The sequence below is a fragment of the Felis catus genome, chromosome B4, assembly GCF_018350175.1.
Source record: "Felis catus isolate Fca126 chromosome B4, F.catus_Fca126_mat1.0, whole genome shotgun sequence".
NCBI classification, from domain to species: Eukaryota; Metazoa; Chordata; class Mammalia; order Carnivora; family Felidae; genus Felis; species Felis catus.
This window is the reverse complement of record NC_058374.1, coordinates 101,530,968-101,548,864: the sequence shown is the minus strand read 5'-3', so window position 1 is coordinate 101,548,864 and position 17,897 is coordinate 101,530,968. Positions and strand designations below refer to the sequence as shown.

Here is a 17,897-nt window from a genome sequence, read left to right as displayed (position 1 = left end):
TTAAAACTAAGTATCTTCTAAAAAAAACGTATTAAGCACGTTAGTTATTATGCAGCATGGCACAGTAGACCCAAAGGAAGAATAACTAGGTAACAGATATATTCATTATATAGTTTGGGAAAATCACATACATGAAAAAATTAGTTTAGCCAAATTCATCTTAGTAGTTCTTTAGGGGAACTTCATAAGTACATGCAAGCACCTATAAAATATTCCAGTGTCTTTAATTAAAAAGATAGGTAAATTTGACAGTGATAATCTGTTCAAACCTGAACTAGGTATCTCTGTATACATGCAAAAATTCCTTCCTTCTTTCTTATTTCAGTTGATGAGATCCATCTTCCACATCACTTCAAACTACAGCTATCCTTTTCTCTGAGTCTTCCCACATGATTTTTCCCTTTGCTTTAAATATTTTTCTCACCATTAAAGGCCATGGTAGAACGAGCTTGAAACCTCTTAGTTTGCCTTTCAGAAAAACTAAAGCCCTTCTCTGTGCTTCCAGATCATTTAAAGCATCCAGCTTATTTAGCTGTTGTAGACTTTATCTTTTCACCTGACTTAGGATCTCAGTAAATGTTGGGGTGATTTTGCTCAAATGTTCTGGTCTATGTTAAACAGGTGTTTATCTCCTAAGAATAAGGTAAAGCTTCAATTCTACTTATATTTTAACAACAGGGTGTTTGATCACCTATGGCGCCATATAAAAACATCAGTGACTTTATTATTCATTATAAACAGAAAGTCTGGATATGGCTAAATCAGTGAAATCATTTCCTTGGGATGGCAACAAAGTCAGGGTTATCCTTTCTCTCTTTTCCAGTAGTAAGTATATAAAGATTAATAGAAGGCACTTGAAAGTGAAAACTTGACTGAGACATAGAAATTGTTTTTATTTTTTTTTTAATTTTTTTTCAACGTTTATTTATTTTTGGGACAGAGAGAGACAGAGCATGAACGGGGGAGGAGCAGAGAGAGAGGGAGACACAGAATCGGAAACAGGCTCCAGGCTCTGAGCCATCAGCCCAGAGCCTGACGCGGGGCTCGAACTCACGGACCGCGAGATCGTGACCTGGCTGAAGTCGGACACTCAACCGACTGCGCCACCCAGGCGCCCCTAGAAATTGTTTTTAAATAGTTTATTTTTAGTTTTCCTTTTCTTCTCCTTCATAATTATAATTGATTGTTCACATTTATTTTTAAGCCATATTTTTCTAAGGTGATTATAATGCTTGGAAATTGCAATGCTGCTTCCAAGTACAATTATGAATTCCTCTTTTTTTGCCGTATAATTAGAAGCAAGTTCTAGAAATAGCCAAATATAAAATCATTTGATACTCTGAAATATTTTCATATAGTGTCTTTATTTTGAAAGTGACCAAATAGAAGATACTTGAGTTTTAAGAATATTACACTTTCAGGAAATAAAAAAAAAACAAAATTGGAAAATGTATATGCCATCAGGATAAGGATTTAAAGTCTCTTCTAATTCAGTTGTATCCATTTTCCTACTCTCTTCGTATATACTAAGGAGAAGATTGAGGCTAGGATAATTCTGTACAGGATCTTGGGAATAGATGATCAGATCATATTTCATTGATGTTTCTCACTTTTCAAACGTGGTACTTTAAAACTTGGGAACCAAAAATTCATTCACCTACAATAAGCTATTGTAGATAATGATGTCCCAAATACCTGCCATTGATGTAAGATTCCAGTTTTCCATGAAAGTTTCTTGTGTACAAGAAGGTGGACGGAGGCAGTATCTTTTCCAATTGTTTTGTACATGTCTCTGAGGCTAAATAAGTATCAAGGTCAGGCTTGGAATGCTTCAAAATGAGATGATCAAATAGTTTGTCATAATACTCACCTTGCTTGGTATCCTCTCCAACCTAATTTCCTAACTGCATCTGACCTCTTTCCAAGTTTCTCCTGGAAACTTGCAAATTTCCTACAAGCTTGGCAATAAATCTCATCAACCAACTAGACCTTCTAGGCAAGGTTCTTAAAAATTTCTGCTAAACCTGTCTTTGGTTTCATCACACTGACAGTCAGTTAATCTTACACTATCTAGCTGTAGTTTCTTTGAACACATCCTACTCCCCATCCCCGTGTGTGTGCCTGAAATCTTGTAAATGTTTCTACTGAAAGAACCCAGCCAGCCCTGATTCTAAGAAAATACACTAGTTCATCAAATCCCAGTAGTATAAGTAACTTTCATCCATGAAAAATTTATGGATTCAAATTACCCTATGGGAGGGACAGAGAGAGACAGAGAATCTCAAGCAGGGCTTGAACCCACAAACTGCGAGATCACGACCTGAGCCAAAACCAAGAGTCAGATGTTCAACCAACTGAGCCACCCAGGTGTCCCTTGAAATCCTATATTTTTATCATAATCTGTCACCTACTGGAATATATACTCTTATAACCAGTTATACACAGTTTACATATATAGAATGCATATATTATATATGTACACCATGAAATATATGTCATATACATATAGTTCACTGCTAAATTCTTAGTAGCTAGAGCAGTGTCTTATACAGAGTAGAAATTCAATATAATTTTGGTGAATGATGAAATGGACAAATGAGCCGTGGAACTCCAAGAACAGAGTTTCAAAACCTCTGCTCTATATGCTCTAATCTTTTTCCCAGGATTGTTGGATCACCAGAGAGCAATATACCCTTTTATCTCAGCTCCCTGAAGAAATGACTTTACTGAAATATGATTAAATGTTATGCCCTCAGCTTTTAGAGAAATGTCTATTTGAACAGCGATTTTGTCTTTTGTTATTCCATGACCCCAATTTTAAAAACTTTACAATAAATTTGTCCTTGAATTCAGTGCCAAAAAGTTTGTCTCTCCGATCTAAATTATACTCTTCTGGTCAGAAAATGAGAGCTACACATGCCAAGCAATCCCCCTTTGTGTGCTGGCTTCCTTGACATTCAATTCCATTTTGTGCTTTGCAGTAGTAATTACATAGGCTCAGGCGTCTTGTTATATACATTCTTCTACTGGTTTTCACTAGATTCTGTTACTGAGTTGTGCCATTTCGTATTACAATTAATTTTATGATTCTCAAAACCACCTTGGATATAGGCAAGTATACATCTCAGATTAAAAAAATAAATTACTTACTAACACTGTTGTGTGCATACAGCTTGCAATGAGACAAGCAATCACTTTAGTTTCAGTTAAAAAAGGGCAAGGCAATTTCAGACATCATGGAATCTTCTGAGAAAATTTCATAATTTTGGCAATGTTACGTTATGGATAATTTTAAAATTCCAGGTACTATGCAGATGTATTTAAAAATATTTGGGCATTATTCATAGGCATTATGAAAAAATTAACAACTGTGTAGTTTTCCAATTTTTATAAGAAATTTTACTTATAAATATAAAGTAATTAAAGGAAATATGGGGGGGTGAAAAACATTAATTTTGACTCCTTAAAGATATGAGACTTAAATACTAGCTATGATTTCTAGTGATATGCCTGGCATATGGACAATGATAAACTTGGTTTATCCTATATCTCTTAAGGGGAAAAAGGAAAGCAATGTAAGAAAGGTAACATTTTTGACTATCCACTGTATGTAGTGTTATATAGTACCTTATTTGTTCCTCATAATGCTTCTGTAAGGTAGTTATTATAATCCTGATTTTTAAAATGATGAATTTAAAATAGATTAAATAAATAAATAAATAAATAAATAAATAAATAAATAAATACATAAAATGATGAATTTGAGGGTCAGAAAAGGAAAATTCCTCAGCCTTTACAGAGGTTCCACTGATGGGGTGCCTGGATGGCTAAGTTAAGTGCTGACTCTTGATCTCAGCTCAGGGCATGATCTCATAGTTTGTGAGTCCAAGCCCTGCATCTGCTCTGTGCTAAAGGCATGGAGGGAGCCTGCTTGGGATTCTGTCTCTCCTTTCCTCTGTCCCTCCCCAGCTTGTGCATGCTTTCTCTCTCAAAATAAATAAATAAACTTAAAAAAAAAAAGAGGTTCCACTGAGATCCACACTCAAGCTTTCTTATATTCTTTCCCACTTGGCTGCCCTAAAAGACCTTTGTAATCCTATTTGCCAAGTTCTTAGGTTACATAGCGAAGTGGTAAACTGTACTGCCCCTCTCCTCTTCAAAAAAGATTAAGATAAAATTCCTGTGCTCAAAAGGCATTTGTCATCTTCCCTTACCGAACAGGTTTGACAGGGATGGATAGTGCTCTCTTTCATGGGCAAGAGGGAAATCTGTGACACAGGAGCAAATAACAAGGGCAAATAACGTTCGAGTTTGCTAATTACACCAGGCTACAAGAGGAATATTTGATTTTTCTCTTTAGTGTAATTGGGCTGTTCATTCAGGGTTTTTTTTTTTTTTTTATTTGTAAAAATTGGTAAACGAACACAATGGTAACATATGCTAGCTCTCTAAAGCTAATGACATACTTTATGGAACTAAAGACAAAACTGAAGCCATCTCTAGGGACAGATATAGGTACAGATTCTGAAAATAGCCAAAGCTTTTCAGATTTTGGATCTCTGAAAATTAGATGAAATCTAGACATCTGCTCAGATCATGCACATATGCAGGTTTTACAAATGTTTCCATACAATTTTAGAGACTGCATCTGTCTCTGACACCCATCCAAGGACCCAGGTTAGGTCCAGAATAATGGCAGAGAGGTAAGTTACTGGTCACCCCATGGAAACTGTCCATACTCTTTCTAGGCAACGTGAACCTTTTTGATATGTCTGCCTTGTGACCTAAATTCTGTTTCTTTCTTTTTAGAATTCCTTCTCTCCCACTCCATAAAAACCCGTCAGGTTTATTTTAAAGCTTTTCATATAAATTAGCTTTACTTTTCAAAGACAGCATCCCCAGATGCCAACTAGTCCTTGTTAGTGCAAACGACCCAAATCTTCATTTAGCATTCAGCATTTCTAAACTTCAGCTCAGGATCAGTGTTTCAGTCTCATCTCACAGATGCTGTACCCTGAGTCCCTTTACTTTGTAGAGTCCTCACTCTCCTTCAGACTTTCCTCACGCCTACCTCAGATTATAGCCATGGTCCATAACTGGGTTTACAGACCATACATTTGTGAAAATTCTTGTCAGACTGTAATTCTTGTCAACTGCATAACAAATTGTTCCTGGAATATTCTAACTCTTCCCTTATACAACTGCTTCTCTTTCTTAAAACATTTGGTATTCTTTTAATGGGTCTAGTCAGAAGTGAAATAGATGGCCTAGAAAGAACTTTGCGTGTGTGTGTGTGTGTGTGTGTGTGTGTGTATTCTAATATAGATGAATCTGAATCATAAGTCTTTACAAATTAAAATCTGACAAGAAAATGTATTATCTTGTCATCGTTCCAATCTAATAAGGAAGGGATCCTCTGAAGCATTATATTTAAGGAGCTGCATCTCAGGCATTGTTTAAACATCCTATGTAACTTGCTGTCTTATTTGAATCCCCTGTGGTGATTCTTGAACATACCTTCTGTTCCGCTGTCATAGTTAGACTTTGCAGTCGACCAGTCATATTCCCTAAACTCTTTTCAAAAGCTGCTACGAGGTGAGCCTGTGAACAAAACGGAAGGAACACATTTTAAATGTCAGGACCTTACGCAGATGGATGAAAACTCTTCATTTTATAAAATGTTGAACTTCAGGTGTTCTAATTCTTTAAATACTATGACCATCTTGGTTAGCTCTCAGTGATGACTCTCCTTTAACATCGATCTTTATTTATTATTTCTAAACTTCAGTTTAAATTCAGTGTTTCCATTTCTTGACATTTAATGTGAGTTCAACTTCTGAAAAGGGATGGCATTTTGCAAATAATAACACCTTCCGGCCTGCATCTCACAGAGGATTTGACACCCAAAATGCTGAATAAAGTTCTGAGTTGCCAAGTTTTTAGACTTCAAGCTCAAGGGGAGGTCACTGCAATAGTCAATGGGCAAATGTTTCTCCTTTTTATACCTGCATGATGACCTTTGGAGATATTGTTAGTTCCTTTATTGTAATGACACTCTCCTTCAAGTGTCAGACATCTGCTGACAGCTTTAACATTATCTTTCCTTTTTTTGTGCTTACAAAGAATTCAGTCGAAAAGAGTTGTCTTCATTCTCCAAACTCTTTTTAATAAAATGGCTTTTATTTCTACTTTATTCCCTTCAACTAAGGAAGTGCAGGTTGGCCGGCTAGAAATAACACTCAGTCATATTTTATTTAAGTTTTCATGGCTTTCGGGTTTTACTTTAAATCTCCCGGAATTATACATATTGCTGTATAAAACCATAACTCTTATGATTAAGGAGTATTTGACAATCTTACGGCTCTAAAATAGGCCCAATTCTGTCGACATGCCATTATCCAACAGCTTCACCCACAGAATATTAAGCACGAAGAAGAGGTCCTTCAAGCTTTCACGGTAGCTTGAGGAGAGCTATAGGGGTGTTATCTCACACTCATCCAATCTTATTGTGCCCTTACAAAGGTACAATGATGGAATATTTCACAGCCTACATCTACAATGAACTATGTGTGGGAAGAAATTTGGTAATCTTTGGCAAAAGATTAATTCTTTGAGGGAAGGGAGTAAAGGACTTCTTAAAATACATCACCTTGTAACTCTAGCAGAGCTGAAACGCTGAGGTAACTATTATCAGATGAATCACAGGAGTCCAAGGAATTAGGGCACTAGAAACATTCCATTATTGGTAACAGCTAGAGGTTTATTTCATTATTAATAACAGCTAGAGGTTTATTCCATTATTGGTAAGAGCTAGAGGTTTATTTCATTGTTGCCAACAGCTAGAATGTACAAGTCCCTCCCATTAGCATCACGACACAAAGGTGTCTTTGTTCTTAGCTCTGAGCTTATGCTGGGCTGGGCTCCCTTTCTTTTCCTGACATTGCTATATAGAGAAGGATAATTGGTGGAGAATACTTCTATTAATCTTCAGTCTACCAGAACAACTCTTTATTCTTTTTCCACTCCCTCTTCTCTCTTTCTCCCTCCCCCCCCAAATTGTCTCTCTCTCTCTCTCTCTCTCTCTCTCTCTCTCACACACACACACACACACACACACACACACACACACACACCCTTGAGAGTTACACTCCAGGGTTCATTAGCAGATTTAATTGGAAAAATAACCGTCTTTAAAAAAAAGGAATAATAGGGGTGCCTGGGTGGCTCAGCCGGTTAAGCATCATGACCTTGTGGTCCATGAGTACTGGCCCTGTACCGGGCTCTGTGCTGACAGCTCAGAGCCTGGAGCTTGCTTTGGATTCTATCTCCCTCTCTCTCTGCTCCTCCCCCACTCGTTCTCTCTCTCAAAAATGAGTTTAAATAATTTTTTAACAATTAAAAAATAAAAAAGGAATTGTATCTTGTAGTTTAGAATGTTTTCAATGGCAAGGAATAGCATTACATCAGACTTAATATTTCAGAAATTAACATAAGGTTATGTTGCATTTTCTCTCATGCGTAAACTTTTTTAATGTAAAAAAAATTCCTGCCATATTAAAATTGAACAAAGTGAAAATGCAGAGCTCACTGGTTCATCAGTCACCAGCCAAGTCCAGAAATTGGACATTTGAAGATGCTAGAAGTTCTCTCTTACCTCTCCCCTATTATTGTCGCCTCTCCCTGCCCCAAAGATAACCACCATTATCACAACATTGGTGGTAATTATTGTCTTGCTTCTCTCTATAGTTGCACCACTGAGCTTGCATTCCTAAACACTATGTTTTAGCTTTGTCTATTTTTAAAACTTTCAGAGTGGAATCATATGGCACAATTATTTTGTGACTTTTCTTTTGCTTAACATTGAGTTTCTGAGATTCATCCAGTGGTAAGCAGCAGGAGTTAGATTTTGCTGTAATGCATTGCTCTATGTGATTTATAATGTATTTGCCTATGATTGACCATTTTGTGTGATTCTAGTTTAGATTATAATCAATAATCATGCTGTGAGCATACAATAGGTTTCTAACTCCTAAAATAAAATTGCTCATTTTCTTTTAAAATAGTGAAAATTCTGGCCGAAAACCATTGTTAACATGTACTAAAAGAAATGTAAGAATGTACTCAATATTGCAGTTTTAATTCTCTCAAACAACTGTAATGCCTAATTATTGGATGTAAAAACTAGAAGAAAATTTATACTTTACCTTCTATGCATATTTTATCAGTTGAATGGGAGTTAAAATGACAAAGAATGTAGGAATGTGAGTATGCTGAATAAATATATTGTCTGTATTTTGGAGCTATAAATATATTGCCTATAATTTGTAGCTATTAATTAATACAAAATGTTCACTATGAGAATGTCAGTTTTCAATCTTTGGAACATTGCTACTCATTAATTATTCATAAGAAATGTATAACTGGTTACCAAAGAACATTTTGAGTCACATCGTTCTCCATGAAAAATATGTTAGAGGTATGTTAGTGAAATACTGCTTTTAAGTTTATTTGTCTTGGCTTACTAACTTTGTTACTTTGAAGGTAATAAAAGGATAAACTTCTCACCAATTGGATTAATGGAAAGAGAGTACAAGATACAAATAAAAGAAACTAAAATGGAAAGTAAAACTGATTAAACTATAGGACAATATATCTCGTCTGAAAACCTTAACAAAATTATGACTTTTTTTTTTTAATTTTTTTTTCAACGTTTATTTATTTTTGGGACAGAGAGAGACAGAGCATGAACGGGGGAGGGGCAGAGAGAGAGGGAGACACAGAATCGGAAACAGGCTCCAGGCTCTGAGCCATCAGCCCAGAGCCCGACATGGGGCTCGAACTCACGGACGGCGAGATGGTGACCTGGCTGAAGTCGGACGCTTAACCGACTGCGCCACCCAGGCGCCCCATATGACTTTTTAAAAATTGTGGATTTTTAGAGGGACTACTGATCATGATTTACTTGGGTCTTACTTCTCCATTACCAGCTGCATAATTTGAAAGCCAGAGTAAAATTGTGTCAATATGATAATGACTACATCCCAATGTGTGTTAGGTGAAGTCAGTCAAGGTAATAAAATAAGCAAGACAGAAGAGTAGTTACGGATGGTATTTCTAATACATACTGACTTCAGTTTTTGAATCCTATGATACAATCTGAATAGACATGTAAAGAGAATTATCGTACTGCTAAACAGTAAGATGAAATATGAAAAATGCCTGCATTATATTTGTTCCCCCAGAATTTAGTAATGGTCCACCAACCAAATATACATAGATTTTTGTGGATATATATATATATATATATATATATATATATATATATATATATCTGTGACTTTACTTTTGAAAATCAATAGATGAACTGAAAATAAATGAAACTATCATAATTAAGGTTTCACATTTCTTTTACACATTATAAAATTGCCCCTTCAGTTTTTGTCATTGTTAGTAAATGCAAAACTGTTTTCTGTTAAAGAAGATGCAGAAAAGCAAGAGTAACTGCCAGGTTATATAAAAATATTAAATAAAGCAAAAAAAAAAAAAACAAAACAGGACACAATCCTAAACAAAATAATACATTTGAGATTTGGGGCTAAAAGACCAATGTGCTGAAAGGAAAAAAATAAGTACCTTTTTTTTTTTTTTTTTTTGTGACATGTCCATTCAGTGGTACCTTTGAAAAATGGTAACAATAACTAGCCTCAGCACCTACTTCTAGATGATCTAAGAGCTGAGATTTGTACAACAAAATATATTAGAACACAAAGAAATGCTTCCCACATGTCTTGGCTGCAGAAAGGTGTGAGTGAAAGGCCAGGGGGCACCTGACTGTATGATGTGACTATACATTTGCAGCTGCTTGCTTGTGGGGCTTCTGTTTTCTTCCTGTGCACATGTGGGGTATTGATTTAGTGAAGGTCCGACCACATACTTTCTTTCCTTTCCTTTTTTTTAACTTTAATTTATTTTTAAGAGAGAGAGAGAGAGAGAGAGAGAGCGCGAGCTTGAGCAGGAGAGGGACAGAGAGGGAGACACAGAATCAGAAGCAGGATCCAGGCACTGAGCTGTCAGCACAGAGCCTGATGCAGGGCTCAAGCCCAGGAACCCTAAGGTCATGACCTTCAGGTGATTTCAGAAGATTTATAAAATGCATTATGAAGTAAAAAAAAAAAGGAGCATGAAAAATAGGATATAATTTTAGGCTCCTTTTCATGTGCAAAAGTTTTGCTAATGATAACATAGATGTAGCCAGAGGAAGCTGGATACATTTGGGTATTTTCTCTAAGACTAGCACTTTTTAAACAAAATTATCTATTTGACACTACTTCCTCTAATTCTGTATTCATTCTTTTTTTTCATTATTATTCCTTGAGGAGATATTATAGATGCTTTTTCTTCTAATAGCACCCTTCCTCCATGACATTTTAGCACCAGAGATATGCTGGATACTTTTTTATGCACTCCATGTATATCTGTGCTTCCATGTATATCTGTGCTTTGTGCATAAAAAGAGTAAGTTTTTTTTTTTTTTTAACCACAAAAAAAAACCAATTTTCACCCTCTGGTGGTCATATCAATGCTCAGCTGAGAATATGTGAGCCAAAATCATGAAAACACATCAGTGAAAACAGTGTGGTATGCATGATTAAAGGAGAAGTGGTAGGTAGCCAATGGCTGACAACTTTAAAAAATTTTTGCTCCCTTTCCAAACAATGGCACAGAGTCGAATTTCAGGACTGTTCCCTTATGTTAAAATTTGGTTGCTCGTGTGTTTGTGTGTGTGTGTGTGCGCGCGTGTACAAGCCTTTGCAGGTGTGTGTTGCATATATGTTTTCATGGGAATAAAAAGATCAAAGTTGAAAGGATACATAAGAAACCAACAATCGAATGTTACACAGCCATACAAAAGAATGAAATTTTGCAATTTGAGACAACATGGATAGACCTAGAGGGTGGTATGCTAAGTGAAATAAGTCAGACTGAGAAAGACAAAAACCATATGACTCCACTCATACATGAAATCTTAAAAGAAATGAACAAACAGAAGGCAGAATCAGAACTGTAACTACAAAGAACAAATGGATGGTTGTCAGAGGGGAACGGGGTGTGGGGGTGCTGGGCAAATAGGTGAAGGGGAGAGGGAGACACAGGCCTCCAGCTATAGAAGGAGTAAGTCACAATCATAAAAAGCACAGCATAAGGAATACAGTCATATAGTCAGTGATATTGTAATAGTGATGTAATGGGACAGATGTAATGGCACTTGTGATGAACATAGAATAATGTATAAACTTGGGAAATCACTATGTATATAGTGATATATACAAATCACTATGTATATAGTGATATAGTATATAGTATATATATATAATGTATAAACTTGGGAAATCACCTGAAACTAATGTAACATTGTATGTCAACTATACCCTCCCCCCAAAAAAGAAACCAACAACCATGTTTAGGAAGGGAGTGTCTGAGGGAAAAACAAATATACACTTTTTATTGCATCCATTTTTTTAGTTTGAGTTTTCCTTTTTAACAGAATATTAATATAATGGGTTTTAATGGAAATAGTTTTAAAAATACCGTGTAAAAGCCCAAATTCCATAATGTATAGCAGACATTTATCATCCTAACATCTGAATATATAAACCCATGCAAGAGACATTTATGAAATAAAATAAAATCCTGAGTAATCATTAAAGGCATCTGTAAATATCTTGACTCTCCAATCCATAGGGTCTATCATTGAGCCTTCCTCATTGCAGATAAACACAATTCATGAGTTTCTGGCATTTACATTGTAATATGTTCTCTGGGTGCTGAGTCAGGAACCTAGACTGAGTGTTTTACAGTGTTATTCATCTAGCCTATAGTATAAAATTTATAGTTGCTTCTGAACTACTTCTTTAAGAATTATTCTTACACATAAAATATAGGTTAAATAATTCTGTCCTCTTTCAGTACTGCCTAAAAATTCTCTAAAACCTGCCATTATTTTTAACAACCCCCTAACAACATCGATAAAAATGAATACAGCCAACCCCAAATTAATTTGATTCTTCCCACGTTGAAAAGATAAAATCAATTCAAATCCAGTGCTGAAATGAATACATGGTGGGTTAAAAAGACTTACTTCTATACTGTGGAAGTTATATTGCACAATAATTTTTATCCTTAAAATCTCTCTTAATCAGCTCGTACCCCATGGGCCTACACCTGCTCTCTCTTGCCCTGTCATGCTTTGTCTAGGAGTTAGAAAACCTCAATGGAGAGCAGAGTGGTGAGGCAGAGGAAGGGCCCAGAGCTACACACTTCAACTGAGCAGATTAATGTTGAGTGCAGGTGGCAGGGCATATGGCAAAACAGTGGGAGCTTCCTTACCCCTCACTGGTGTTTCTAACACTAATGTTCCTTAGGACCAGGCACAATGTCACAGGCTCTCCTTTCTTATTCTGCATCTATTGTGAATATTCCTGGCACATTGAAAGATATTCAAAAATGTTAATATTATTGATGGTCTCATTGGCATCATTTTTGCCATTCTCAGCTGGTCAAACTGCTATGAGAAGACTGCCCAGGTTTTTAAGGGAACTCTCTCTCATTTCCAATATAGCTTGGATACCCAAATGTAGACCTAAGTCAATTTTTTTATAATTAATTGGGTGCTTAACTAATTGCCCAATAAATTGTGCTGAAGAATGCAGGGCACATAGAATTTTTTATCTTCCAAAGTTAATCGCTGTCAACCACCAACTGCATTGTGGTTTGAAAAATATCTATGGAGAGTAATAAAAATAAGACATAAGAAAAGAAATAGCCCTTGTAACTCTTACTAATGTTTCCAACCTAAGAAGAAACAAAAACCCTTTAACCACGTCAATTTGGGTTTACATTTTATTACTCGGCATGCAGGGAAGTTTACGTTCGTATGAGTGACTGAAGTCTGTTTTATTTTTGGACACTTAAAGTTTGTGAGGCTGTTACTAAAATTATTCCATTTACTATATAAAAATCTATTCTAATATATCAAAAAAATCAAGAGTGACTTACATTTGCTGAAAGTTGAGATGTGAGGGTAGCAACTTTTTCTTGCGATGCAACCAGCTCTCGCCGCAGTTTATGGATTTGCTGAATGTAATTAAAAAAAAAATCAATTCAATATGCTAGTGGATTTTTACTTAAAACTAAGAATCCAATCCAAGAAAGCAAATACTATATTCCGCTCATGCAGCCCCTTAATTAGTGTATCAGCACCAATTCCTGAAAAACCAAAGAAATGTGAACACTAGCTATACAGTAACAGTCAAATACCATGTATAAGAAGAGAAGTAAGTGACTATGTTCAAGGTCAGGACTCAAATTTGCAAATTAAAATTTTTTTAACATTTATTTATTTTTGAGACAGAGAGAGACAGAGCATGAACGGGGGAGGGTCAGAGAGAGGGAGACACAGAATCCAAAGCAGGCTCCAGGCCCTGAGCTGTCAGCACAGAGCCCGACGCGGGGCTCGAACTCACGGACCACGAGATCATGACCTGAGCCGAAGTCGGATGCTCAACCGACTGAGCCATCCGGCCGCCCCTCAAATTTGCAAATTAAAGTAATGTACTGAAAGTTTTAGCATGGAGGTGGGCATGGAGTTTTAACAAAGAAAAAAAATACTTTTTTTTTTGTTTTTTTTTTTGTTTTTTTTGTTTTTTTTTTTTTTTTAGTATGTGCTTTTTAAAATTTTCTAGTTTGGCAACTTCCCAGCATTAGACTATCCCTTAGCCACTGAAAGTTGGCTCCGATCCAATGTGTAATGATTTCATATTTGAAAATAATTTTATTAGCTGGTTTTAATGGCTAACATTCTGAGAGACGCCTTCCCAAATCTTTATTATAATGCCTTTTATTCATTGAGTTACTATTAGCTCAGACTAAAAATGTTTTATAGATTAACCATAGCTTAAGAGGGGAAAAAATCAGTAATGCTGTTCAAATAATGAGATAAACCAATAAAATAAATATGCTAAAATGTCTACCTCTTTAGCTAAGTTCACACTGTACCAAAACTGAACCAAAGGAAGAGAGTAGTTCATATCACATTTAAATTGTTAATGTAAGCACTTTCTGCAGTTAAAACTGTGTCTCATGTTGTTAAGAAATGTAAACAGCAATTAGTAAGGGTAAAACATCTACAGTCATCTGAGACTAAGTCTACCGGTCTACTTCTGGTCTCCAGGGATTTTAGTTACTTAGATGCTAAACATTCTATTCTAATTCTTCTCCTTTCTTTAAAAAGAAATCTTCTATTGTTGTGGTTGGACTTTTGGAATACTGTCTCAGTTTGAAAGAGCATTCTTGACACAGTTCAGCGTCTTCTCCCCCACTTTTTGGCAGAAAAGAAATGGTAGTCAATGTTGAGAGACTCTAAAGACCTTGTGAATTTTACGCTGGAAGCAGAGACGGTGAACATTTATATAATTTCAGCAAATGTGATCCCATTTCACTCCTGTTTTTTTTAATAGATACAATAGCCCCAAATAGCATTGCACTGACTTGCATTCAAATTATGATGACCACAGACAGTCCCAGAAAACAGACCATATACTTTATCCTAAACCAATACAAACTTAAGGAGCCTTTCTCAAGATAATACCCTCTATTACATGATCCTTTACCAATTAACCTAGGAAACCTTAAAGGAACGGAAATTATGTTTTAAAAACCGTGATCCATTAGGAGGCAGAGATGACAAAAAGGGGAGATGGGTAAGGACTAATCAGGCAAATAGGCAGCATTTGTTTATCTCAGCAGCCATATTATGACCAAATTAGCACTGTCAGGTCCATGCAATGTAAATAAAACACTTTAGGTTTTTTTAAAAAAAAAAAAAATTAACTTTTTGGTCTAGCAATGATAAAGATCAAATGCTATAATCAACACTATTTCAGTATTTTTAAGCATAGCATAAATTTTCCTTTAAGGGCTAATAAGGGCAGAGATCCTTTGCAAAGGCTATTGCCAAGACGTTGATTTTCTCTGTGGTCTGACTGCCTCAGTGTAAACCAATCAAATATCATTACCACACCTTGAATAAAGTCCTAATTAAAGTCCTCCCGCTCTCCTTGGAGAGGAAAATTCTTTTACAAAGTGAAATAAAAAGGATACTCTCTCCAGGTTGCAATCTGATTGGTACATGATTGAGACAAAGTGCATTTGTGAAATGTGTGTGATTAGAACAATATACCACACTAGACATGAAGCGGTGATTAGAGCGGCAAAGTCCCGGCATGAAACAGATGGACTGTGATGCTGGTAGCTCTGTTATGGAGGTCTGATGCCTAAGGTTCAACGGTTTCGTTAATCCTATGCAGTTAGTCTCACAGGCTTGGGGAAAAGAGACTACAATGAATTGGAAAGACCACACATTCATTCATTCATTCATCAGATCTAATGAGTGCTTACTACTACAGGCAAATTTTTGGTTGTTGATCTAAAACTCCATTCTAGAATGTAAGAGGTAAGTTTGCTTTTAAAAACTTCCTTTCATTTTCCTTAAGAGTAAATATCCGAGACCATTTATCAACTAGAGGATCACTTCTGTTGGCAGTGCTGGAGAGCTATGCTACTGTATCACACAGCCCTCTAGTGGTACCTTCATTTCATCACAGATGTAAACAAAGAGTGGAATATGAAAAGGCTACAAATTTTACCTCTGAATGAGCTTTTTCTTCAGCCTGTAAAAGACAAAAGGAAAAAAAAATTAACTATAAGTGACTAATGTCATTTTGCTCCACAAGTATAAATGTATAATTGTACTGTATTAAAAATATTATTATGATTCAACCTAATACTATTTATAAATTATTATTATTATAGTAAAATACATGTTAAAATGTCATAGTATTATAAATTATTGTTATATTTATACTATACTTACATGTTATAAATATTAGACTAATATTCTATTATTATAACAGGAACCGTTAAGATTGCAAATGAGTACTTCCTTATATACAAATGATAAAATTTTTTTGAAAATGTAGGTTATTTGATTCATGGATATATAATATGCCTTAAAAGCAAAGTTAGAATTAAAAGACAATCTTATTCTAAGATTCAGACCATAAGCAACAAAAGCAAAAGTAATCATAACATTTCACTCTAAAAAAGATGGGTGTAGGAAAAAATGAAATATTGGACTTTTTCATACATATTAGAAAATACACTCCATGATATTATTAGACATCATCAGCCACGACTTGGGAGTCAGAATTTTATTCTGTGATTTACAGATGATAAAAATGCCAAACAAAGCTGGAGGGAAAATACTGACCTCTACTGATAACTGGGTAAAATCACTTTATTAGTTTCTGTCTTCTTTTACTGTCGCTAATGATTATTAAGTTTACTGAGCTGCAAGTCAGCAAAACATTAAAATTCCCCGCGTCAAGATGGTGATGAAAGTGGCTGACAAACATCTTTGGTCATACACGTTATGCAAATAAGGACTGCTTTAGGAAACTGAAGGCTGTTTTGGACTCAGTTGCAGAAAATTCCCAGCTCTGTTTTCCTTCTTTGTGCTGGGCTGCAAAATGCCAGAAAATGAGTTATGTGCACCATTACATTTGGGAAGCTCCCTTATTCTGGAAAAAGGTGGAGAATGAATAATACCGCTGACAGTACAAATCTGCTCATTGCACTGATCAATTTCGAAGCTAAAAAATTTTTTAAAAAATCTCATTTCCTATCTTTCTTTTGGGGACATTTCCTGGTTGATTGATACAAAAGTACCTGAACCACTTTTTTTTTTTTTAGAAAATATACAATAAAACAAAGTAACAACATAAACATCAAGGTATTTTTTTATGCATAAGCATTTTTGAGCTTTCCCTTTCCTGTATTTTCTCTACTCTTAAAAATAATGTATCGTTAGTAATATTGTGTTGGAATAACAGAGTGGTTACATAGTAAAATCCTAATAGCCTTTATAAGAAAACTGTGTTTTAAAAATAAATGCTAACATAAAGCTTGAATATTTTACATCTCAATTTTAATTTTTAAGTGAAGATTTTATTTTTTAATTCTAATAGTTTTAAGGTTTCCTCAACAGTTGGCGTTTGAATCGGAAGTAGGGAACTAATTTTAAGATGGAAATTTCATCTTAAAGAAAGCTGGAAGTTATTTGCCTTAAGATATATGGCACAATTAGCTATGACGATTTGTTTTCCCTAGAACTTGGCATGTTTATTGCCACTATATTTTGCCCAAATCCTGCTTCAAGGCCTGCTAGCATTATATAAAACTGATAATAAATAATTTGTATCTTAAAAAACGCAATGCATCCTATTTAACAAAAAAGTCAAGAAAGATATTCATCATATTTCTCATTAAAAAAACCTTGAATAAGTTATTTATAATAGTCATAAGTATAACCATTACATACTAATTCCATATGGATTGTATATAATGATTTTTCTCATTGCTATATTTTCACAACTATCTTTTCCTTTAATCTTTGCCTTCTTTTATACCTCATGGCTATTAGTACCAGGTAGGTGTTACCATAAAGTGGAAGCACTGAGGCAGAATATTAATATTATACTTCTTTCAGCAATTCAGGCACAGAATTAATAACATCATGAAGGAATATGATTACTTGCCATTTTTAAATGATGGTTTTGAACCAAGTTCAATGTCTGGAGAATGGTAGACAGTATAAAACATTTTGCATAAATAAAATTATATCAGATGATTCTTTACTCCATAAATCATTAATTAGCCTTTCATTCACCCATTCAAATTTACTAAAAAAATTACTTTAGTATTAGTTGTGTGTTAGGAAACATGCTAAAGGGATCCACAACAAACCAAACATGGCCTCTGCTCTTATTAAATCAATATAA

At 35.2% G+C, this 17,897-nt stretch overlaps 1 protein-coding gene across 8 annotated transcripts in view; it reads right to left on the bottom strand.

Moving 5' to 3' along the window:
- NAV3 (neuron navigator 3) overlaps window positions 1-17,897 on the bottom strand; it is an 829,170-nt gene that overhangs the window by 50,204 nt on the left and 761,069 nt on the right. For all 8 annotated transcript variants that reach the window (XM_011284133.4, XM_019835257.3, XM_045062101.1 and 5 more), the window contains 3 exons: window positions 15,705-15,728; window positions 13,057-13,134; window positions 5,518-5,601 (listed from right to left, as the gene is read on the bottom strand). In XM_011284133.4, the coding sequence (XP_011282435.2) occupies window positions 5,518-5,601; window positions 13,057-13,134; window positions 15,705-15,728 (186 nt within the window). The remainder of the gene's footprint in view (window positions 1-5,517; window positions 5,602-13,056; window positions 13,135-15,704; window positions 15,729-17,897) is intronic.